This window comes from Miniopterus natalensis, chromosome 15 (assembly GCF_054644295.1).
Source record: "Miniopterus natalensis isolate mMinNat1 chromosome 15, mMinNat1.hap1, whole genome shotgun sequence".
NCBI classification, from domain to species: domain Eukaryota; kingdom Metazoa; phylum Chordata; class Mammalia; order Chiroptera; family Miniopteridae; genus Miniopterus; species Miniopterus natalensis.
Window position 1 is genome coordinate 28,677,126 of NC_142095.1, and position 23,999 is coordinate 28,701,124.

Below are 23,999 nucleotides of genomic sequence, written 5' to 3' on the forward strand. Positions count from 1 at the left end.
CTCCAGCGTCCAAATGGAACCCAGCAGGTACTCGCCAATGTTTATGGAGGAAAGGAATGTGTACGTGCTTTTACCAGGGAAGCCTGGGAGACAGAGCAGGCCTGAGCCAAGTCCTCTCCTAGAGCTGTTCCTAAAGGCGCCACTGGCCATCTGGGAGGACCGAGCCTCCAAGTGTCAGGCCCTGGGCTAGGCCCAGGGTGCAGGGATGAGCAAGACAAATGCCTGCCTGTGGAGATGAAACAGACCCCACCCCTATGGCAACTGTGGCAATTGAGGAATGCATGGGACTGGGGGACACTGAAGAGGGGCAACTAACTCTGTCTCAGGCAGTTAGGGCCAGGAAACAGGTTCGCAGGATGGTACCTGAGCAGAGTGAGTAGGAGCTCACCCAGGTGAGGATGGAGGCTGTTCCAGGCAGAGGGAGCCAAGCTTGCAAAGTCACATTAGGAGAACTCGGCTAACCCATTCCTCCCCCAGACACCCCTCGGGCACTGCCTTCCTCCCATCGCCACCGAGTCAGGGAGGCAAGGAGAGCTCAGGAGACAGACTGGGGCTAAGTCGCAGAGTATAACTTGCTTTAAAAAACAAAAAAGAGCGAGCCCTGCCCCTCCTTCACCAAGCCTCAAGAACTGACCAAGTTCTTACAGGGCTTACAAAAGTCCTCTTGGTTTCTACCTCTTGGAAGTGCCTTTTCCTTGAAGATATGATGCTCCCAGACCAACATCTATCTAAAAAGCATAACCTGATTCACTTAGCCAATCACATTATCTGCCTCAGCCCTCCTTAATGGGGAAGACAGAGGCACTCAGGTTTATGAAGCTCCTACTCTGTGCCTAGGTGCTCCACATACGTCACCTCCAGTCACCCTCCCCACACACCACACAGCAGGCATTAATATCCCTGCTTACAGACGAGGAACCTGAGGCTCAGAGAGGTCATGCGACTTGCCCAGTATCACACAGCTCATAAGTGGCCTACCTGTCTCGCTTTATCCCCTCGCCCTTGTTGCAGGCTGCTAACAACTTCACGATGGGGCTTCAGGGGTGAAGGGGTGATCTGTATGAGGCCTTCAGGGGTAGGATTTTCCAGGAGTCTCCTTGACCAGGAAGAAGAACCAGCCCCATTTAAGACAGAGGTGCAGTCTGGGTCCGGCTCAGTTGACTCTCAGTAAAACATACATACTCACCTCTAGGAGGCTTGTGAGCGTGAATCGAGTAAACGCCTCACTCTGTGCTCCACTAGCCTGATCCGACCGTGCTCCTGCTCTCCACGGACACTTTGTGGTCCAGCCTTTGCCCAGTTGGTGTCTCTGTGTAACAGGCATGCTCCCGGAAGGAATCAGGCAGTTCACTCAAACGATTTAACTGAAAAGACTTTACAAAGGCTTTACAAAGGTTCTAAAAGGCAGGGATACAGCAACTGACAAGAGTAGCTACCGAAGTACTACCTGTGCCGAGAAGCCCTTTCTACCCTCAGATCTGAAAGAACAAAAAAAGGGGAGAGAATTACTGAGTCTAGTAAAAGCCAGGGCTTCTGAGGAAGGTCTGCCCACAGGAACTGCGGCCATGTGTCAGCGTTTCTCAGACTTTAGAGAGCATCAGAATCCCCTGGAGGGCTTGTAAAATACAGGCTGCTGGGTCCCCCGGAAGGCTGGGAGTAGGGCCAAGAGCTCACACTGCTCACAAGCTCCTGGGCGATGCAGGCGATGCCGGTGTGCTAGCCAGTCTTTGAGAACCACGGCCACAGAGGGAGGAGATACGAACAGCCTGGCCTTTCTCTCCTTCCACCTCCCAATCCCCCGCTAGTGTTTTCCTTTGGCTGAGCCCAACCTGACCCCAGAGGGCAAGAGCTAGCGTGTCCTCTGCTGGACCAAGAGTAGGGAAGGGAGTGGATCTGAGAGGCGGGGAGCAAGGGGTAACCAGAAACTCCCCCAACCCTCCCCTTCCCCTCTACCTCGGTCGGCCCAGTAAGCAGAGGAGCCCATTCTCACCCAAACACTGTTTCTGCCCAGGGGCTTCTCTGAATATTATTCTTGAGCGCTTGAACACATTATATTTTTCTCAGAGGCTTAAAAAAAATTATGATTCTCTCGACTGAATGACATAAATAAGCTATTGCATCTGGTTGCCCAGCAGGAATCGGATGCCTTGCGCGTGCTGCGAAGTGTTGCATTCACGCCTGCGATAAAGCTGTCACCCTCAGCCTTCCGTTTCAGCCTTTCCAGGAGGCCGGTGTTCTGATCAGCACACGGCGTTTTTCTTTCTCAGAACTGAAGTTTCTCTTTTGAACCTATGCAGTGATAAAAAACAGTATTTATTGAATTTTCAGTTTCTCTTTTTATATCCCTGCTCCCAACTTGGAGGGGTAAAAATATTATTTTATTTTATTTATTTTTTTTTTAGCGATGAACCTGATTCTCTGAAGATTTGGTATGAACAGTGCAGCAGGAAGAAAATCTGTTCAATTAAAGTCCATTTTCTGTTTGTGAATGAAAACAAACCATTGTTAGTAGTTCTTCAGAAACCCCAGAGACGGAGCAGCTCCCAGAATTCGGGCTGGATTGAGGAGAAGCAGCAGGCAGGGATGTGACTTAAAGGAAGCAGGGCCCTGCAGCTTCTGAGACGCGAAGACATTCCCCGCACCGAGCGCCCTCCCGCGGCTGCTGTGACACGTGTGCCCTCCCTGCTGCCAACGTTAACACTATAATTTGTTATCATTACAAAAATCCTTTCTAATAAAAAAGTAAGAATTTCTAATAACAAAATAAGATGAAAACCAAATTAGTACAATCAGGAAAACAAAAACCACTGCAGGTTTTTTGTGTGTCTTTTTCGAGGAAATGTTTGCTTATTTTATTCCTTCCCCATTAACTTTTTTAATCAATTAACTAAAACAAATAAAAATGTAATCACGCTTGTGCTTCCCGCTCCCGTTCTGAAACAATCCCAGCTCATCGTGCTCTGATGCAGAAAGTTTTTCTGGAGCTACTCTAGATATTTTAAACAGGGAGAAGTTAATACTGGGAATTGCTTATAAGGTGCTGGAAGGAGCAAAAGACAGAAATTACCAAAACATCAGCAACGGCAGGAAGCCTTTACTCACCCTGGAGCTGGAGAAGGAATAGAGGAAAAGGTGGTGTCACCCAGAGCTCAGGGACATCGCGCCCCTGAGGCCACTGGCCAGCTTCTCCCTGCTACCCCCTCAGGCGCCACCAGAAACCAGGGCAAATGGCTCTTCCCTGGGTCTCACCTTCCAGTCTCTGGCGGTGCCTCCTACTGGAAGAGCCTGACAGAAGCAAACTGAAAAGATTCTGGGAAATGTAGTTTGCAGGTTTCCAGCCTAGGGGAGTAGAGAGGGGCAAGCTGGTTGATGACAGACTCTACCCAACTCATAGGTCAAGAGGCCCACGGGGCAAGAGACCCAACCCATAGGGCAAGAGACCCAACCCATAGGGGAAGAGACCCAAATGAGTCCCTCAGTACCTCTAATGACCCTGGGCAGTGATTAGCTCCAGGATAGGCACAGGATCCTAGCTGGCCTATTCACACCCAATTGTAAGAATTACTGGGCATTAAAAAAAAAAAAAAACCTCCCACTTTTAGATATCATGGCCTATAAGGACCCTGTAAGCCTGAAGGTGCTGGAATCATCCTCCTACTGTGGAGAGAGGGCCCGCCTGGGACTGTAACGTCAGCTTTTTCAGTCACTGGGTCAACTACTGGTTAGTTGGACTTGAGATAAATTAAAAACCCTAAAACTTCTGCTTTCTTAAAAGTTTTATCTTCAAAGCTTTCTTGTGTGCAATGCTATTGATTCAGGCCTCCTCATACTAAGCTTATGCAGTGGAATTTTATTTTTTTACTCTAAATGCAAGTTCAACTAGTTCAGCAACTTTTTGTATAATACTCTTTTTTTCAACCGGTTAGCTGCAAGAGGCACACTGGTGGGCCACAAGAATTTTTAAAACATACAATACTTGACTATTAGTCAGAGGCACTGACCTTTTCCCCTTAAATGGTCAGATTAAAAAAAAAAGTAACAACAGCCAACACAACAATAGCCGTCTGGTGTGAATGAATTGGCAAAAAGTATATTTTTTGGTGTGCCTCAGAATTTTAGTAATTAATTTGTGTGTGCCATGAGTTGAAAAAGGCACTCAGGGGCTACATTCACGGTGTGGGTCGCTGCACTGTGACTCTATGATTATATGCTTTGAGAACTTCTGTAAATAATTGCCTAGGATGGGGTCCAAGCAACTTCCTATTGAGTCTAGTGTGTACAGAAGGGTGTCTCTGTGACCTGCTAGTGTGTTTGTTTGCTAAGTATTGACAAGGGTCACTGAAACCAGGAAAAACCTAGAAACCACAGCTTCTATCCCAGTCACTAGGAGAAAATCAGAACACCTCGTGTACAACCAAATGCTTTTGGAGTCCCTGTGCCTACAGCTATCAATGGGATATTATAATTGGAATCTTTCTGTTGCAGCTGACAAAAACCCAAATCAAACTAGGCTCAAAAGGGAATTTGTTGGCTTCTGTAAAGGATCATTTCAGGGAAATCCTCAGGCATGGTTGGATCCCAGTGCAGGAATATCTCTCCATCTCTAGAAACTCTTATCTTTCTTTTTGCTAAAGTCACTATGTTGCAATTCTGTTTAAGCACCTCAGGCAAACACAGGCCTGGCACTTGGTCAGAGCACATGCGGAGAGTGCTGTCCCTTTTGGGAAGTCATTCTCCAAGCAAGGACTGAACAAATGCAAGGAGACATAGGTGATAAAAGTGCCAAGGGTGGGGTGACTGGGTGGTAGAAGCCATCTGCACTGTGCAAAGAATTTTTTTCCTGGTTTTGTTTAGAATCACTCATGATAATAAAAAGCTTACTGACTTTTAGTCAATTTTTAAAAAATATGTCTTTATTGATTTCAGAGAGAGGAAGGGAGAGGGAGAGAGAGAGAAACATCAATGATGAGCCATTGATCGGCTGCCCCCTACACCCCCCTGCTGGGGATGGAATCCAAAACCTGGGCATGTATCCTGATAGGGAATCAAGCTGCGATCTCCTGGATCATAGGTCAATGCCCAACCACTGAGCATCACTGGCCAGGCTTTTAGTCAATTTTATTACTATTTTTAAATAATCTATAGACAGAATACACCTTAATCCCTGCACTCAGGACAATGGCTCCCACCACCGTGCTGGCACATCACTAGATGTATGAGTCCCTCCTTTCATTCAGCACACTTCCCCGGAGAGCCAAACAACTCCCACAGCTTCCACCACCACCTCTTGGCCGGTGGCTTCCAAATAACTCTCTCCCTTGGTGGCACCATCAGCTGCTTGCAGGAAGGACATTTCCATTTAAATATTCCATTATGTCTGGTACTGAACTGCACCTTGCTTTTCCCCCTGTGCTTCTGATCTCAAAAGATGCATCTATTATAGAAAGCAGTGAAGAGAGTTAGTTACCAGGAATGCATGAGGTTGGCCCTCTAATCTTTAAAGCAAGTCAGCAAGGGCCTCCCTCAAACTGCTCTGTGCTGCACATCCTACGGGGCTGACCAAATGCGACCTGACCTGGACATCATTTATTCACAAATCTCTTTCACAAATGTCCAAGACACAGAGTGTTTGCTTTCCCCAGTCATGTCTCAAACAAGGAAAGGAACAAAGCACAGGTCACATTTCTCACTTCTGGCCTCCTGTTGACATGTGGACTCCTGTTTTTGTTGTGCCCAGGCCTGGAGGAGTCATTCAAGAATTCCTGAAGACGTTCTCTGGGTGGCCTCCAGTGTGTGGTTGGCAAGCCCTGGAGCCCATTTGGGACAACGGAGGCAGAGCTTGGGGACAGGGGAACACCACAGAGTTCAATCACTTTTGAAATTTATCTCCAAACTTGACCCTTAGATTCCAGAATTTCAATGGGACTATTTAGATTCCTTTCCACAACACCCCAACCTTTATCACCCTTCCCAGTCTTGGCAAGGCTAGTCCATGCATAATAGTCATTAAAATATGTGCCAAGTGCCCAACAGTTTCTTTTATATTTACACACTCACCTATTCTTTCCAACTACCCTATGGGGGCTGGAAGACTCATTTCCCCCCTTTAGAGAGAGGAAATTAAAGCTCAATGAAATGAACATGACTTGGTTAAGATCCCACAACTGGTGAGCAGAGGAGCCAGGACCCAAGCTTAGACCTGTGCGCCAAGATCTCACATAATGCTCATCGCAGGGAAGCATGTCACCACCCTGAGCAAGGCTACTCAATTCACAACACCCCTTCCACCACCCCACCCCACCCCCCGCCCGCTGTCCCTGTCAAATTAGCACCCTTAGAGAGTTGTCCCTTTGAGTAACAGAGTTGAGCTGTTATATAATGGCTGGTGTAAATTTGTCAGATTGCCTCCTGAGATCACAGCACCAAGGATGTGAGCACGTTGCCAGGAAGATAAGGAAGACACCTGCAGGCAGCCAAGTGACACATGAAAAGGGGAGACTCGAAGGGTGGGCCCTGAGGAGACTGAGCACCTGAGGGCATGGGATTCTTAGGGTAGAACCGGGGCCAGACGTTTGCCTCTGGCTGTGTCTAAATTCTCTACCCTTAACCGGGGTCAGAGGTCAAGGTGTAGGCATGACCTCTCTGGCTGCATTCACCAAGGCCAGCTGTGCTCATCACGAGGACAGACATGACAAAGGACAAAAGAGATTATGTACAGGGGTGGGCAAAAGTAGGTTCATAATAATGATAAATAATACAATAATTGATAAATAAATAACACAAGAATACACTGTTTCATGTACTCACCAACTGTAAACCTCCTTTTGCCCAGCCCTGTGTGAGGCTGTCACGTGCATTGGGGTTCTTTTCTAAAGCCACTGACCCGTCCTCCTCTGTCATGATCTTGGAGACATCAGCTCTAACGATGTTTTTAGCCTTTCATTCATTCATTCATTTGCACATCCCCTGAGCACTCCACGCTGGCTTCTAGGGAGGCAGTGAGACACAGCCATGCCTCCAGGCCACCACTGACTTCCCAGCCTCTTCTTAAAATTCCAAGCTCCCTGGTCCACTGGACCCTAGAGTGTCTTAACCTAGGATCCACTGCAATCAATGGAACCGTCACATGTTTTTATTTATGACTATGAATTTTTCTGGGGAACAGTCCCTTCCTTGGCTTCATCAGATACCCACAAAACGACCTGCTGCTCAGGGTCACTACCAGAGTAGTGCTGTAATGTTATTCTTCTGCCAATGCTTCCAACAACACGCAGTGTGCTGGAAATCCTTCCCGTGCGCACCAGCACGTTCCAGAACAGGAATGGGTTCACTAATAAACCAACCCTGAAATTCAACTTTATACAGTGAGTTCCTTTTCTAGATGAAGACTAATTTTATTCACATTTGGTAACAGGAAGCTAGAGCTGTCAACACAGACGTTTATACATGTCACGAAGGCCCTAAAATAGCCCTTGAAGCCAGCCACTAGATTCCATAGAGCTGAGGCCTTAATGGAACCATTCTTTTCTTATTGCAAAATAGTCTCCACTTTGATAAACATGTTGTCAACTGCAGCAAAAAACGTAGGTTTGGGTGGGTTTTTTTTGGTGTGTGTATGTGTTTTAAATAGTACCACTGCTGTCTGTTTACACTATATTTTCAGATTAATATTAAATTGGTGTATTTTAAGCACTTTTAAAGGGTGAAAGCCTATTTTCCTCTGCAGAAGTAAGATGAATTCACTCTGCTCTCAAGAAATGAATCCAACCTGGTTTGATAGCTTCCTTGCTGATTGCTAGCTGTATTATAGTTTTAGCAGCTAATCTGGAAACTCAACAAAATCATTGGAAGAGAAAGACTGAATAAAACTTTATATGCAGAGATCCCCGACAGTATTGTACTTAGCTGCTTTGCTCCCTCTTCCTTTCCTTTTCTTCACCTCCTGAAAGTTTTCTGAGGTCAGAGCAGGGGGTTCACTTTGCCACCAGCTTCCCAAGGACATCTGGTGTCTTGACAACTGCCAAGCAATTGTTGAGTGACTACTGTATTGAACTATACTAGAGGCACTTAGAAAAAGGCCATTAAAATCTAACTGTGAAGACAGGACTGATACAAAATAAATAGAAAGTAACATAAGATGATAGGTAATTAAATGTTAAATTATGGACAGCTGATTCAGAGTGTTATTTGAGTTTAGGGAACAGAGATGGCGATGTTGGCTTGACCATTGTGATAGATTTGAAGTAAAGGTAAAATTGAGTTGGATCTTGAAAGAAGATGGTAGTGATAAGACTAAAACTAGTACCATTCATAGAAGGGAAAAAGTAAAGAAAGTACCAATTTTACAACCTATTTCCAGGAAATGCTTTGTATGAATTATCTCTTAATCTTCAAAGCAACCCATTTCACAGATGAGGAAGGAAACTGAGGCTCAGAGAGATTAAGCACCTTGGCCAGTGATGGAATTAGGTTTGTCTGCAGCCTAAGCCCATGTTCTTTCTTTCTTTTTTTTAAATCCTCACCCAAGGATATGTTTACTGATTTTACAAAGAGAGGAAGGGGGAGAAACATCGATGTGAAAGAAAAACATCGATTGGTTGCCTCCCGTATACACCCCCACTTTCTCCTTCCCTCACCCCCTCTCTCCCTCTCTCCCTGAAGTCAGTTACCTCGTTACAAGCATTCCTTGTGCAGAGGCCACATGGTGAGAAACTGAGGCTTACCAACAACCATGTGAGTGAGCTTGGAAGCAGATTCTCCAGCCTGAGTCAAACCTTAGGGGGACTCTAGCCCAGGAGATGGCTTCACTGCAACCACATGAGAAACCCTGAGTCAGACTGTCCCAGCTGAGCTGCTTCCTGACCTCAGAAACTGTATGAGTGAATGAATGTCTGTTGTGTGAAGCTGCTAAATTTCATATTACATAGCTAACATAGGGGAAGATGGGCCCTAACCACCAGATAGAAGGGATGGTCCTGACAAACATAGCCCCAAACAGGAAAATGAGCTGTGGGATTTTCCTGCCTCCAGGCCCCCAAGCTCACTCTCCTGTTCCAAGTTTCCACACAGGTTATTCCTTCTGCCTGGTGCACCTTCCCCTGCATGTCTTCCTGTCTGCCTTTCAGGTCAGGGCTCAAACATCACTCGCTGCAGGAATCTCCCCTGATCTCCTCAGCAGGGTGAGTTGCTCTACCATCCAGGATCCCACTCTTCCCCTTCTCCCCATGCTTCCTTGTATCATAGTCATGATTTGTTGTGGCCTATTTGGTTGTTTGTCCATCCCACTAAACTGTGAGCAACTTGAGGGCAGGGCTGATCCCAGCATCTAGTTAGGACTTGGCTCACAGTAGGTACCCAGAAAGAATTAGAAGGCCTTCTAGGAGCTCAGAGCCGTAGAAAGATCCTGGAAAAGAGAAACAAGCCACTGCAAAGCCAACGATGACTGGCTTGAAAGCAAGGGGAGAATCTCTGGGGACACAGGAAAAGGACTTCCTCTCAGAGAAGCCAGGGGCCAGCACAGGGATCAAGGCAACCAAGCCACCTGCCTCAGAGCATAAATAACATTCAAACTAGGCCGGGGAAGGTGACGAGGGTCCCAAGGCCACACCTGGACCAGATAGCTCGGGACAGGACACAGCATCCAACTAAGTCTGACCATTATGCCAACCCAATTGACCTTGACCTAAAAGCCAGCCTGTCTTTATTTAGGATCCAGACCTAGCTGCCAGGAGGGAAAGGAGCTTGGGGCCAGGTGTGAGGTCAGCAGGACCAGCCAGTCTAATCTGGGGATAGACTGGTTAATCAGAAGCCAGGTTGCTAGAAGAGCCTTAGGCAGTGTGTTTATCCTTTTACCTGCTGGAGATTTTCTAGTTTTTGAATATTATGAGTAAAGCCGCTTGGGTTCATTTTTTGTTTTGTTTTGTTTCTGATGGTTTAAATTTTTAAAAATAGAATTTCTATTTTAGAGCAGCTTACAGTGGAAAGTAGAGAATTTTTACATACGCCCTGTCTCCACATAATCACAACCCACTGTCAACATCCCCCAGCAGAACGGTACATTTGTTATCTTTGATGAACCTACACTGACACATCATTAGCACTCAGACTCCATAGTTTACCTTTGGTTTCACTTATGGCTCTGTACAGCCTATGGGTTTTGCCAAATGTATAATAAAATATAGCCAGCATTACAGCATCATACAGAACAGTTTCACTGCCATAAAAACCCTCTGTGCTCTGCCTATTCAGCCTCCCCCCTCCACCCTCTGGCTATCACTGATCTTTCTACTGTCTCCACAGTTCTACCTTTTCCAGAATGTCATATGTTGGAACCATACAATATGTAGCCTTCTCAGATTGGCTTTTTTCGCTTAGTAATATGCTTTAAGGTTCCTCCCTGTCTTTTCACAGCTTGATAGCTCATTTTCTTTTAGTGCTAAATAATATTTCATTGTCTGGATATAATAGAATTTATCTATCCATTCACCTACTTATTGAAGGACATGGTTGCATCCAAGTTTTGGCAATTATGAATAACACTGCTATAAACATTGTGTGAAGGTTTTTGTATGGACATAGGTTGTCCAGCTTCTCTGAGTAAATACCAAGGAATGGACTTGCTGAATCATCTGGTAGGAGAATTTCAGTTTTGTAAGAAACTGCCAAACTGTCTTAATATTTTTTGTGGCTTGTCTTCTCATTCTCTTAACTTGGCTTAACTTTTTGTATTTAAATCTTTGATCTATCTGGAATTTGCTTTGATCCAAGTAGTGAAATTGGGAACCCAAGTTTTGTTTGTTTGTTTCTGATGTGACAAGCCAGTAGTAATCCCAACATGATTTATTGAATAATTCATTTCCCCTCACTAATTTGAAATATGTATTTGGATCTGAAAAACAATGCTTTTTAAAGTCTGTCTCTATAGGCATCTCTTAAAACAAGAGATGCCTACATACTACCTAAGACTTCTTTAAATATGGCAAGCTGCCCTAGTCATCTTCATGCACGTATTCCCCATATCCTAGAGTTCTTTGTAGATTGTGGTTGTGTGAGCCACACTGCTGAAATTTCCCCAAGAACAAACTGGGGACTCCCTGAGAACAGAGACCATTAGCTTGGGACCCCCTAAACTTATCTACTCTCTCAAACCAGCCATTCCCCAGGGGCAGCAATCCAGTTACCTTCACACAATAAGAAATTGCTTCCCCAACAGGGAAAAGGGCCCTTTTGTTCCTATGAAGGTGGGAATACCCTGGAGCAGAAGCTGTACCTCCTCTGAAAATCCCTGGATACCTGCCCCCCACACTGGCCATTCCCGCCTCCTTGTTGATTATTTCTTAAAACTGTCCCTGGGCCCTCTGTAGAGAAGGTGGCAATGTGTGCTGTGGTCCCAGTAAAATCAAAACCACTTCTGTTTGGTGTTCATTGCTGACATTCCTCCAGGCCACTTGGGGCTGGAGAGTGGCCTCGCCTCACCCCACAGCAGGCCACCTCAGGTCAGGTTCTCTTTCCTCTGCTCAGGGGTCTGGGCAGGAAGAAGTCTTCAGCTTGACCTCTTCCCCTCCCATACCCCACCTCCTCCTGGACCACTTCTGTTTCCCCAGCATTGCCAGCTGCCATCCTTCCTTCCCTGGGCTTCTTCCTTTCTCTCTTTCCCTTTGAACATTTGTTTCCTATAAATACTTTTTATTTGCATTTAATTACACACAGTTTAATCCTTTCATATCTCACTTTCAAGATGTATTAGGCAGGACCAGAACAGTGTTTAATCTAGGGCTAATTCTTCCCCCCTAGGGAGGCCCTTCTGAGTTCTGTACCCAATGCCCATGATTGGTAAGAGTCCCATACTGACTGATGGGACTATTCCTGGCCCTGTGTGAATACCAAGTACTGCTCCCTCTAACTCTATTGTTACCAGGTGAAGTGGGGGGTCCTCTTCCCCACTAGGTGCTTCTGGGGATGGACTTCTTAAGATATCCGGAGAAAAATAATTTTTGAGATTTGCACGGAAGAATGGGTGATTTTTATTTGCGTGGAATTAAATCCCTCCTTTCTAGAAGTGTAGCTGGGGTTTCAGTAGGGCTAAAATCAGGGCCACCGTCCAGTTTCCACTCCTTGTTACAGCTGGATCCAATACAGCATTAGGCTAGCGGCAGTCCATTCGTCCATTGTGAGGGGGTCTGCGTGGCACAACGCCAGGAAGCCAAGCATGCCGAGAGGAACCAAGAGCAACAGGAGAGTGAGCTTCTTTGTTTAGGGGAGTATATATCCCAGATTTCCTCACACTTACAGTGGCCACATTCTGGTCAACCATCTCTGTCCCCAGGCAAGTATCTTCCCTAATCATCCCCACTTTACTGGGCATGTGTCTATCTTCCCTTTGTCCAGTCCCCTTCTCCCAGTGTTTTGCAGGGAACATGCCTGTAATGTCTGGCCTTCCCTTTGCTTCTTTCCTATTATTAATAACTAGTTAATTACAACAGTATCACTATGAGGAGGTTTTGGGTTTTTTCCTTCCTCAAGTAGTTTCTTCATGTGCACGCAATGATCAGTACTCAGGCTAAAACTTAAGGAGGGCCCTCTGCAGATATCTGGGGTTCCTGGCACTCTGTCCCACAAACCATAGCTGCCTTGGTCTCTCTGGACTCTCAGCTACATGTCCTCAACCCAGAGAGTCTGCAAGGCTCTGCCTGTTGCATCGTCCTGCTCTGTAGCCTGGAAACTTTCTCCAGGCAGTAAACTGGAGCAATTGATGGCTTGCTTTGTTTGTTACCCGTCTCTTAGGGATTATCTTTCACTGCCTATCAAGTGCCTTAAAAACCATAGGCTTATATATTTCGCCTGGTTTTAATGGTATTTCTGATCCTCTGTCTTGCTTGGAAGTAAAGATCTTACAGAGCCAAAATTATGAAAAAGCTGTGGAAACTACTTTAGGTATTTCCCAGTCAGTGAAGACATAAAAACAAATTGTCTAACTGTGGTCAAGAAGTTGGATGGAGATGGTTTCATTGACATTCTGGAAGAAGTCATTAAAAGATCAATTGAGCAAAGAGAAACATTCAGTACAGAAAGTTCTTAGCATCCTGTGTTTCTGGGAGATTTAAGGGCCTTCCACAGTAATGCTGACGGGGGTGTGGGACTTTTCCTTCCAGCACTGATCTTTGACCCCAACCCCCAGTACAATGAGACTCCCCAGTGCTGTTCTCCATCTCCCTTCTGCTCACTGCACTACTAAGTAGTATTTGAGGGCATGGCCTGGAGTGGAGGCTGGAGAAGGTAGAAATCTGCTGAACCGGTTCTCCTAGCCCCAGACTCAAGGGAACTGCCACTTGCTAATCAATCTGTTATTGCTCTTTTCTCCACCAAATGTGTGTTAAGTGCTGCCTCTCATCACATTGCCGCCAAACCAGAAATCTGTGCTTTTAACCACTGGCCCCTGACTGTGGGTGCTAAGCCAGTGCTAACTTCTTGCCAGGTACTGTGGGGGAGAGAAAATATCAACTACACTTTTTGGCTTTGTGGGCTGAAAGATCCAAATTAGCACATGTCAAACCATTAAAGAACATTCCAAGGATAAATCCTAGATTTTCATTTCCAGACTGAAAAGACCCACTGAGAGTACCCAGCGCAGTGAATGAAGAGACCCCACCACCAACATGGCACTTTGTCATGAAATTTCTCCAAACCAGGGATTAAGGAAAGACCCTACAAGGTTAAAAGAGCAAAAAACATATTATATAGAAAGACCAGAGGTACAGATAAACTCAAATTTCTCAATATTAGCCCTGGAAGCTAGAAACCATGGGGCAATGGCTTCACCAGTCAGAAGGAAAATGATTTTTTCTTTTTTTGTTTACAGCAGTTTTATTTATAACTGCCAAAATTTGGAAGCAACCAAGATGGCCTTCAATATGTGAATGGATAAACAAATTATGGTACATTCAGACAATGGAATATTTAGTGCCAAAAAGTAGGATATCAAGCTGTGAAAAGACATGGAGGAACCTTAAATGCCTATTGCTGTGAAAGGAGTCAATACGAAAAGGCTACTTTATGATTCCACCTGTAAAGCAAAGCTATGGATACAGTAAAAATACCAGTGGGTCGGGGATTGGAAGCAGGGAGCGTTATCTATTTCCAGTGCTAGCTCTGCTTGTCACCTGTGTATCAGAAGAACCTTGACCCATCATTGACTAGAAATGTTACACAGAAGAGCTGATGGGAGTGATGACTCACTGAGACATCAAACCTTCGTTCAGGAGCAACTGCCCTCATGACTCCATCTGGGCAGAGTCTCCTTCCACGATGGCATCTGAAGGAGGTTCAAAAGGAAATGGTCACATTGTAATAGTTATTGCTCATTATGGGAATAACTGGTACTGCACATGAAAACTCTGGCTCCCTCCTTACCAGTTTCTGAAGCTTCATTAAATGTAATAATGATGGCATTCACTATGTCAAAAACATGAAGCTAAAGCTATTGTCTTAAAAAATATCTAAAATGGTGTAGTCACTTTGGAGAACAGTATGACAGTTACTCAAAGGGTCAATCATAGAGTTATCATATGACCTAGACTTTCCACTCCCAGGTATATTCCCAAGAGAATTAAAATATATGTCTAGGCTAAAACTTGTACACAAATGTTCATGGCATCATTATTCATAATAGCCCCAATTGCCCCAAAGTGGAAACAATCCAAATGGCCAACAATTGAGAAAGGATAAACAAAATGTGTCATATCTATACAATGGAAAATTATTCAGTCGAAAAAGGGAATGAAGCACTGGCACATGCTACAACATGAATGAACCTTGAAAACATTATGCTTAGTTAAAAAAAAAAAAAAATAAGCCAGACACAAAAGGCCACATATTGTATGATTCCATTTATATGAAAAGTTTAGGTTATGCAAATCCAGAGAGATAAAAAGTAGATTAGTGGTTTGCCAGGGGATGGTGGAGAGGATGATGGGAGTGACTGCTAACAAGTTTGGGGTTTCTTCTTTGGTAAGAAAAATGTTCTAGAATTAAGTTGTGGTGGTGGTTGTACAACCATGAGAATATAATAAAACCCACTAAATTGTACACTTTGAATAGGTGAATTTTATGGCATGTGGGTGATACCTCAATAAAGCTGCTATAAAAAAAGAAAGAAATATCCACTAAATATTAATGCAAAGGTTTTGGGGGAGTACAGCAGGGGTGCCAAGTTTTATTTCTACGTTTTTGGTTTTTTCCAAATTTCCCTCTCTAATGGGAAGCTATTTCTTCATCAACTGAAGCCCTGGAATCAGATGGATTCTGTTGGATTCATATCCAAAGCTCCTTCTGGATGAACTGGATAATATTGGGCAAGTCACTTAATTATTTTACACTTCCATCTCCTCATGAAAAATTGGAAGGATAATATCACTTACCTTACAGGGTAGCTGTGAGAGTTTAATAAGAGAATACTGTAAAGTGCTTAGATTGAAGCTTAGCACATTAGAAAGTGCTCAAGAAATATCACCTGCCATTTTTGTTATTAAGAATACAAGGCAGGCCCGGTCGGGTGTGGCTCAGCGGTTAAGGGTTGACCTAGGATCCAGGTGATCAGGGTTTGATTCCAGGTCAGGGCACATGCCCGGGTTGCGGGCTGCAGCCGATCTATGACTCTCTCATCATTGATGTTTCCATCTCTCTCTCTCCCTCTCCTTTCCTCTCTCTGAAATCAATAAAGATATATTAAAAAAAAAAAAAAAGAATACAAGGCAGTAAAATACTACTACTAATTATTCTAACTTATGCCTTACATAGCACTTCTGTAGGTGCTTTACATATTTTGACACATTTAGTCATCACAACTACCTTATGCCTGTTTTACAGATGAACATGTACTGTGGAGTGGATGAACACTTGCCCATGGCATGTAGTCTGCATGTTTGGTAGGAATTTAGGAGACGAAAAGAGCATAGAGAGCTGAGGCAATCAGGGAGGACTTCATGAAAGAAGTAGCCCAGGAAGGAAAGGAAGGTGAGCCCTGGATAATCACATATGAGTAGGAAAGCATGGTGAGGGCCTTGCAGGTGGAATGACAGTTACAGAACAAAGAGATGGAAAACATTAACATTTGATCAGCGTGGGTGATGCGTACAGATTAAGCATTATATTACTCTCTGTACTTTTCTGCACCTTAGAAATAATGACTAATTAACCAATATTTTCAATATTTAATAACTGTGTTTTGGAGCAATAAAACATTTTCTTTCCTGCCCAATGAGTATGGCTTAGTAGTTGAGCATCCACCCATGAACCAAGAGGTCACGGTTCCATTCCCAGTCAGGGCACATGCCTGGGTCTCTGACTCAATCCCCAGTGGGGGAGGGGGGGTGCAGGAGGCAGCAGGTGGATGATGTTTCTCTCTATATATTCCTTTCCCTTCCTCTCTCTAAAAAATATATTTTCTTTCCCTTAGTCTTTGACCTTGTGTATGTGTGTGTATGTGTACAGGGTGGAGCAAAAGGTTTAGGTTTACAGTTGTTCCTATGGAAAAGGATACAATAAACTCTGTTTCACGTACTCACGACTGTAAACCCGCCCTGCGCACGTGCACACACATATACATAGGAACATGTGCCCATTAGAGGAATGAGTAAATGTCTTCATTCGTAATAAACCTTAGTGTTTTAATTGCCTATTTTAGTCAGTAGGCTTTGGAGATTTTTCCCCCACACGCGGATCTATCTCACCCCTTGTCATAACTGCATAATATTCACAATAGGAATGTCTGATGATTTAATTCTCCATTCCCCTCTTGATGCCAATTTCCCACTATTACAAACATGGTTTGTAAACACCGTACTGTTGTTTGTGATCCCGTCTGAGTTTCCTTGTGGGAGCCTTTTCACGCATTATGACTCTGCGGTAGATGCTAAGCAGCAGAAATGTGGGTCATCAACCCGATCCTTTAAAAGTGAATCAAACGGGGGGTCAAGAGGAAATCTCAGTTCTGTTATAAGCCCAGAATTGCTCTAAAAAGTTGGGGTATTTTTGAGGTAAATCTGAGCCTTGGCACACCCGCGTCCCCACTCCGCTGGGATGCCAGGAACCCGGGCGGCGTCTCCCGGAGCGGCGTCTCCCGGAGCGCAGGCGCGAGCGCGGTGCCCGGGCCCTGCGCGCCCACCCACGCCGCCCGCGGCCGAGGCGCGAGGGCACAGTGACCTACTACCCTCCCGGCGCGCTCTCGGCCCCGCCTCCCGACGCGTTTCATTGAGGAACCCTTAGCGATCACGTGAAACAGTCATGCCGAACTCGTGACGTCAAGCAGCGCGGACCAATGGGAGCTTCTGTTTATACCCGGGGGGAGGGGGTCGCGGAATAGTCACTCCCCCGCAGCAGGCCCACCCCCGCCCCGCCGCCTCCGCGCGGCTCTCGGGCTCCGGGCGAGAGCGTCGAGCTAGAGCGGGAGGCGGCGCGGTTCCACGCTGCGGGGAGGGCCCGCCGGTTACTTACTGCAGCGGCGTCTCCGCTAGCTCGGTCTCCGCCGTCGGGACCGAAGCCGCCGGCCATCACGGGCGGCCGGATCCGCGTCCTGCCTCGGCGTCCGGAGGACATGCGGGAGAGAGAATGAGCCAGAGGGACACGCTGGTGCATCTGTTTGCCGGGGGGTACGGTCCGGGCGGCGCGCGGGGGCTCGGGCGGAGGGTCTGGGCAGAGGCCCAGGGCCTTGGCCTGAGGCGCGGGCCGGAGGGGTGAGGTGAGGGGAGGCTCGGGTCTGCAGGATGAGGGGAGGGGGATGGCCCCGGCGGGGAGGGTTGCGGGGCTGAAGCCGAGGAAGGACGTGAGGTATTGGGCGTGCGGAGCCGGAGCGAGGCTGGGGCCTGAGCGGCAGGTGGGACTGAGGTCAGCCCAGGTCTCGGGCCGGCGTGCACCCAGGCCACGCGCGGAGGCCTAGAGGGTGCCCGGGACACGGGCCCGCGGGAGGAGTGTCGCTCCGGCCTCACGTAGGTTGCTTGGCCGGGAAGGGGGGTGGAGAACGGGGCGGGAAGTGCGGAGGCCGAGGACAAAATGGGCGCCTGGGCCTCCTCCTTCCCTCCTGCCGCGCGGGCTCCGGGGCCTCCTCGAGTCGCGGCCGCCCGGCCGGGCCGCCGACTCCGGCATCCGATTTCCGGGCCCCGCGGCGGCGGGGAGAGGAGGGTCCCCGGCACCGGACAGACTTTGGTATTTTCTCTCCCGCAGTAACTGGGTTTCTAGCTGCTGGAAATTTTCCTTCGCAAGCTTCTCCAGGTTACGAGAGACAGTGCGGAGCGGCAATGCCTGCGAGGTCGGATTCTTTGGAAAACCAGTCCTCTGCTGCATCCGCTGCTTTTCCTTTTCTTAAAAGAGAAAGTGTGGGGGTACGGAGAGGCCAAAAGCTTTGGCGATTATAGTGTGTGTGCAGGATTAGGACTGGGCATGAAGTTTTAGAGTGCCAGTATGAGCGCTACAGATATTTTAAGTTCAGCCAGTTTAGTCTCCTTTTTAGGTTTGTTCCTTCCAAATTATTTGGAGAATCGTAACATTTTTAAGTTTAGGAGTTATCTGTGGGATCATAAAGAGTTATCAAAAATGGCTACGGTGAATTAAGCTGAGGCATAATTTTTTTTCTGCGTCTATGACCATATAAAGTTGCACCCCCTTAGGCCATACAGTTTGTTTTTAAGTCGACCTTTTTAAGAATATTAAAGTAATACGTACGCAATTCTTTTCACAATGTCTTGATTTTAGTTGGACATGTGGAATCTGTTGCCAATGGTGGCATTACTTTCCTTGGATTGGCACATTCATTCGACATTTCGTGCACATCTATTATGGACCAACCACCGTTCTGTCATTAAAAATAGTTCTTTTAATCCGTGAGACCCAGTTTAGGTAAAGTTTGTTTCCACGTTGCTGATTCACTTACCGATCATCTTGGCAAGTTAAATCATTTTTTTAAAAACTCAATTGGCCATGTAGATGTTACAAACATGCCTTGTTGTGCAAATATTTGGATTCCCTTTTGTAATTAGATCACTAGCAAATGCCTGAAAGTTAGGAGACTGCACTACTTCTGGCTACTATTTTGAGTGAAAAATGGACAAACCCTTTGATTTTTAATTGCTTCCTCTGTAAAATGAAGACGTCGTGCTATATGATCTCTAAGGCCCTTCTGTAGGTCCTAACATTTCTATTATTCTGCATTCAAGATTCATACATCAGCCCCCCCCGGGCATGGCTCAGCCGTTGAGCCTCGACCTAGGATACAGGCGATCAGGGTTCGATTCCCGGTCAGGGCACATGCCCAGGTTGTGGGCTTGATCAATGACTCTCTCATCATTGATGTTTCTATCTCTCTCTCCCTCTCCTTTCCTTCCTCTAAAATCAATAAAGATATATTTAAAAAAAAGTAGATCCATATATCAAGTTTTCTTAAAAGGAAGGCACATTTATTTGAAATGTTAGCTTGATTGCACCAACTTCCCAGTTTGGATTAGGATCAACTTGGTTATTATTAGTCACTTTGTTATTATTAATACATGAAAGGCCTTTCTGGTTAGCTTTTTTTCTTTAAAAACAGGAATGGAGTTTTCCCAGCATATAAACATAAATAGATTTAGGAGCCCCTCCTCCCGGGAAGAAACTAGCCTGTGCAGGTTATTTCGAGTATTAAACGAGATGCTGCTATGTAGGGCCTGACAAGATAGATGCTCAGCCTTGTAAATTCCCTTTCTTTGCATTTTGTCTTGATTTTACATTTAAATGTTGTTGCATAAGTCACTTAGTGTGAAACCTAGCTTATCTGTTTTAGAGAAACATTAGAACTAGGAAGGATGGTAAAGATGATCTATTTCATCCCTTTCGAAATATGGAAAAAATACTGAGGTGTGAAAAATTGACTTAGCCAAGGTCAAACAGGTTTTTTTTGTTTTTTTTTTAATATATCTTTATTGATTTCAGAGAGGAAAGGAGAGGGAGAGAGAGAGATAGAAACATCAGTGATGAGAGAGTCATTGATCAAGCCTGCAACTCAGGCATGTGCCCTGACTGAGAACTGAACCCCGATCTCCTGGATCCCAGGTCAACGCTCAACCGCTGAGCCATGCCTGGCCAGGCTCAAACAGTTTTTCATACAGGGAAAATGAGAAGTAAATGATCGCTAAAGATTCTTCCAGCTCTGTATTATATAAAATCAGTTCTGTTGAATATTCGGGAAGTCTGTGTGCTAAGCATTGTGGAAATTCAAATCAGACTGTGTCCGTGACATTGTTCTTAATTGAAAATGTCTTATTCTTTTATATCTCACAGTGGCTTACTTAGGCAATCAGTTTTAGGATGTTCTTCATAGAAAACTAGATTTCTTTTTTTTTTTTAATCCTAATAGAATCAAGTAAATTAGGAGTTAGAAGATTTAGTTTTTACTTTAATAATAACTAGGTAGAGAAAAGGAGAGATCTTTTTTTTAGCTCGTTGCCTGGGCAAACACAGGTATCATTTGGATTAAATTTTGAAAACTATATTTTAAAAGAACTAAGTAACCTTTTACAGTGATATTTAATCTTAGGTAAAAATTGTCTGAATGTGGAGCCTGATTATAATAGTATTTATTTAGTATGTATTTCTCAGAGAGATTTCTTAATAGTCTAGTGGCTGTATTATTAAATCAGGAACATTTGAAACAGACCAGCACTGGACCTTGGGTCTGGGTGACATACTCACATGCCTAACTCGTGCTTTCATTAGTACACCCTTTGGTCCCATTATGTTTTGCCCGAGTTAACATTCAGAGTTTGTAGTTCATTGGTTATGTTAATTGAGTTACGGAGGCAACTCACAGCAGCCTGCAAAAGGATGTCAATAGGCTTAATTTTATCTGTACTTTTAAGAACACTCTATGTCTGTATATGAATATATAAACAATATGAAATATACTTTTAAATTCTTTGCTAGAACTACACATTGTCTAGTGTTGTGTCAACTGCATGTGCCCACTGGGCAGTTCGATTTTTTTCTCTTCCATTTGAGAGAGTCTCGAATGGGAAGACTAAACCCTCAGCACTTAAGTGGATGGATGTTTTCCTCTGTGGCTCCTGTGACAGTGAGAGCTTAATATGTGCAGTGAGTAATATCTCAGATTATCTAAAAAGCTTTGTTGTTATGGAATTAATTAACCCATCTGTTCATTATTCAGCAAGAAATTCCCACTTCAGTGTCAAGTATGTTGATTCTCCAGAAATTTGTTAAATTACTTTACCTGCTTCCTTGTAAATCAGGGCAGAAGTAGAATACTTAAAAGTATAATTAATGCAGCTTATTTCCTTCCACTTTATGTTTAATACTCTTATTTTCATAATTTTTACCACCTTTTCCTTGTAAAAAGGCATTCTTTCATTCTTACTAATAGATTACAAGTCTAAGGGAAGTTGCTTGTCCTAATGTGGCATATTCTTGAAACTTTTCATGTAAGTGTGTCAGCCGTGTGGGTCATGGACCCCTGGGAGCTCCATTTTATTGGTCTGAAAGGTTAAAGCTATTTTCCTAAAAATACTAAGAAACTGTTTGCTTTTTCGCCGCATTGGCATTTGTACTAATGGTTCAAAAGCATTGATGGGTAAAACTGCTGATGCTTTGGCATGCTTCAAGACAGTGTCACCTTGTACTAGTAGTTGTTGACACTAGCAGTTTAAAACAGTTGCATTTACGAATGTTGTTGAAGCAGAAAATGTAGTAATTTTATTACGTCTTGACTCTTGAGTACTCATCTTTATATCTGTGTGACAAAATGGGAAATACGAATAAAGTGTTTCTGCATACCAAAGTAGTTCTGTAGTTGCTTCAGTCTCAAATTGAGTTAGCCTCTTTTCATGAGCATCTTTCTTACTTAAAAGAACATTTGATAGACTGACTATTCAGACTTGACTATTTGGCAGATGTTTTCTCAGAAAATGAAGGCAGTGGGCCTGTTGCTTCAAGGAAAATCACTAATAACATTTTTCCATATGATAAAATATGAGTTCTCAAGCAAAAATTATAGATTTTGAAATTGAATTAATAGGAAGTGTAATTTTTTTTAAATTGTAAAAATATATTGACATTTGGAAGACCTGTATAACCTAGTGAACCAATATGACCAGTGCATGATGTTATAGAGTCATGCACGGGTAGAAGATTCAGAATGTTAGACCAACCAGTGGATTTTAATGTAGCAGTGTGTCCAGTTTATTGGTATAGCTCAGATTCCAATTGCAACTAAACTTTAAGAACCTACCACTTGTCAGTTTTAATGTAGTGTTTAAGAATATCCACAATTATCTGAAAAAGGGGATTGAATTAGATCATTAATTAGAAGGTGTTCTGCTATGGAAAAAATGAAAAAGTGGAGCAGGATAAAGGGGGAGTAGTGGGAGTGCATTGTATTTCTAAATACGGGGATGGTGAGTCTGATGAGCCTTATTAAGAAAGGTGATTTTTGAGCAAAGATCTGGAGGAGAAAGAGTTAATTCTTCAGAGGGAACAGGCAGTGAAAAGATCTAGCGTAGGAGCACAGTAATGAGGCAAGTATAGACAGAGTAGAGCATTTTTAGGCCATTAAAGAAAGGACTTGACCTTTTTCTGAAATGGGAGGAGTCATTGCAGGAGTTTTATAGGCTAACTCTGGTCACCATGTGTTGTTTTTTTTGTTTTGTATCTATCTGACTTTTCATAAGTTAGCCTGTCAAGTATGTGGGGTATGCCCTTCATTCACCATTTCAAGAATTTGTATTGTTTCTTGCCTAAACATTAAAGCTTCAGAGAAACTACAAATATACTACTAGAGAAACAATTTTGGTAAGACTTCCTAAATGGTTTTTATAGGATTTCAGAAACAGGTTACATGTTTTGGATTGAAAAACTCCTTCCCTAACATTTTAATGAATTTTCTCCTTAGTGGTATTTCTTAATTTGGCTAATACCCTAATTAGGAAATTACAGTGAAGTGTGATTTGCAGACAGAAAAATGACAAAATATTTCAGCCTATTCACAAAACTAACACTGCAGTTGTCTGACAAAACAGGTTTGCTTAAAGTTAACACAAATATATTTCTAAAGTATCTATTTTATATATACATACACACACACACACAGCAGTATTGTGGACCCAATCAAAATAGGTTTCATACGTTTATAAATTACCTTGCATATTAAAAACAAGTGTCCTGCTCCATATGTGCTCAGAAGGTTAAAATCAAGGAAATATGTCTAACTACTACAGTCTTAGAATTGCAATTCTTTTCCATGACCCACCTTTTCCTGAGCAGAATCCTGGAGTGCCTTGGGTTCCTCTTCTGGTGTGGTTAGTAAAACTCCTTTAGACACTGGAAGATTTAGTGCTGCCCGGCAGCTTGAGGCTGTCCTGCTGATGGGGTTTTGTGTTTGTTCACCTGACATAGGAATTGATGACTCTTGGCGGCAATATGGCTGAAACTGAAACTGATCTATCTGCCTGATATTCATACTTGGTGAACAGTTTCTTTTACGTCCCTCCTATCCTCTTCACACTTCCTCAAACTTCTTATTCATATGTTGATATAACTTGAATTGGGGGAGAGCACTTTGAGGCCCCCAGAGGCTTCTTTCTTTTAAGACCTGATTTTTTGTTTTGTTTTTTAGCAAGTCTCTTGGTTACGCTGTACCTGGCTTCAAAAAAAAATCTTCATTCTAAGAAGGTTTTAGCCACTGCTTTACTCAAGGGATCATAGGCCCGTAAGTAGTTAGAACACCTGGCATGCCAGAATTTTTAAACAGTTCTAAATATTTTCTAAAATCACTGCATAGTTGTATGATGGCCTGACTCACCAAGTAACCTTGTCCTTTTATATCTTTAAAATGTATGACATCTACCTATAAAACTTTAAAATGAGCATTGACCCAAACAGTTTCACTAAGAATATATAGTTTCAGTACTCTAACCTGGGTATACCAAGGGTATGGTGACATTTAACAGTTTTGTTAGATTCTTTTT

General features: G+C 44.1%; 1 protein-coding gene across 1 annotated transcript in view; it reads left to right on the forward strand.

The window, feature by feature from the left end:
- The first annotated feature begins 17,531 nt into the window (after positions 1-17,531).
- SLC25A36 (solute carrier family 25 member 36) overlaps positions 17,532-23,999 on the forward strand; it is a 32,484-nt gene continuing 26,016 nt past the window's right edge. Inside the window, exon 1 of the mRNA XM_016209855.2 lies at positions 17,532-17,645. Within this exon, the coding sequence (XP_016065341.1) occupies positions 17,605-17,645 (41 nt within the window). The 5' untranslated portion in view covers positions 17,532-17,604. The remainder of the gene's footprint in view (positions 17,646-23,999) is intronic.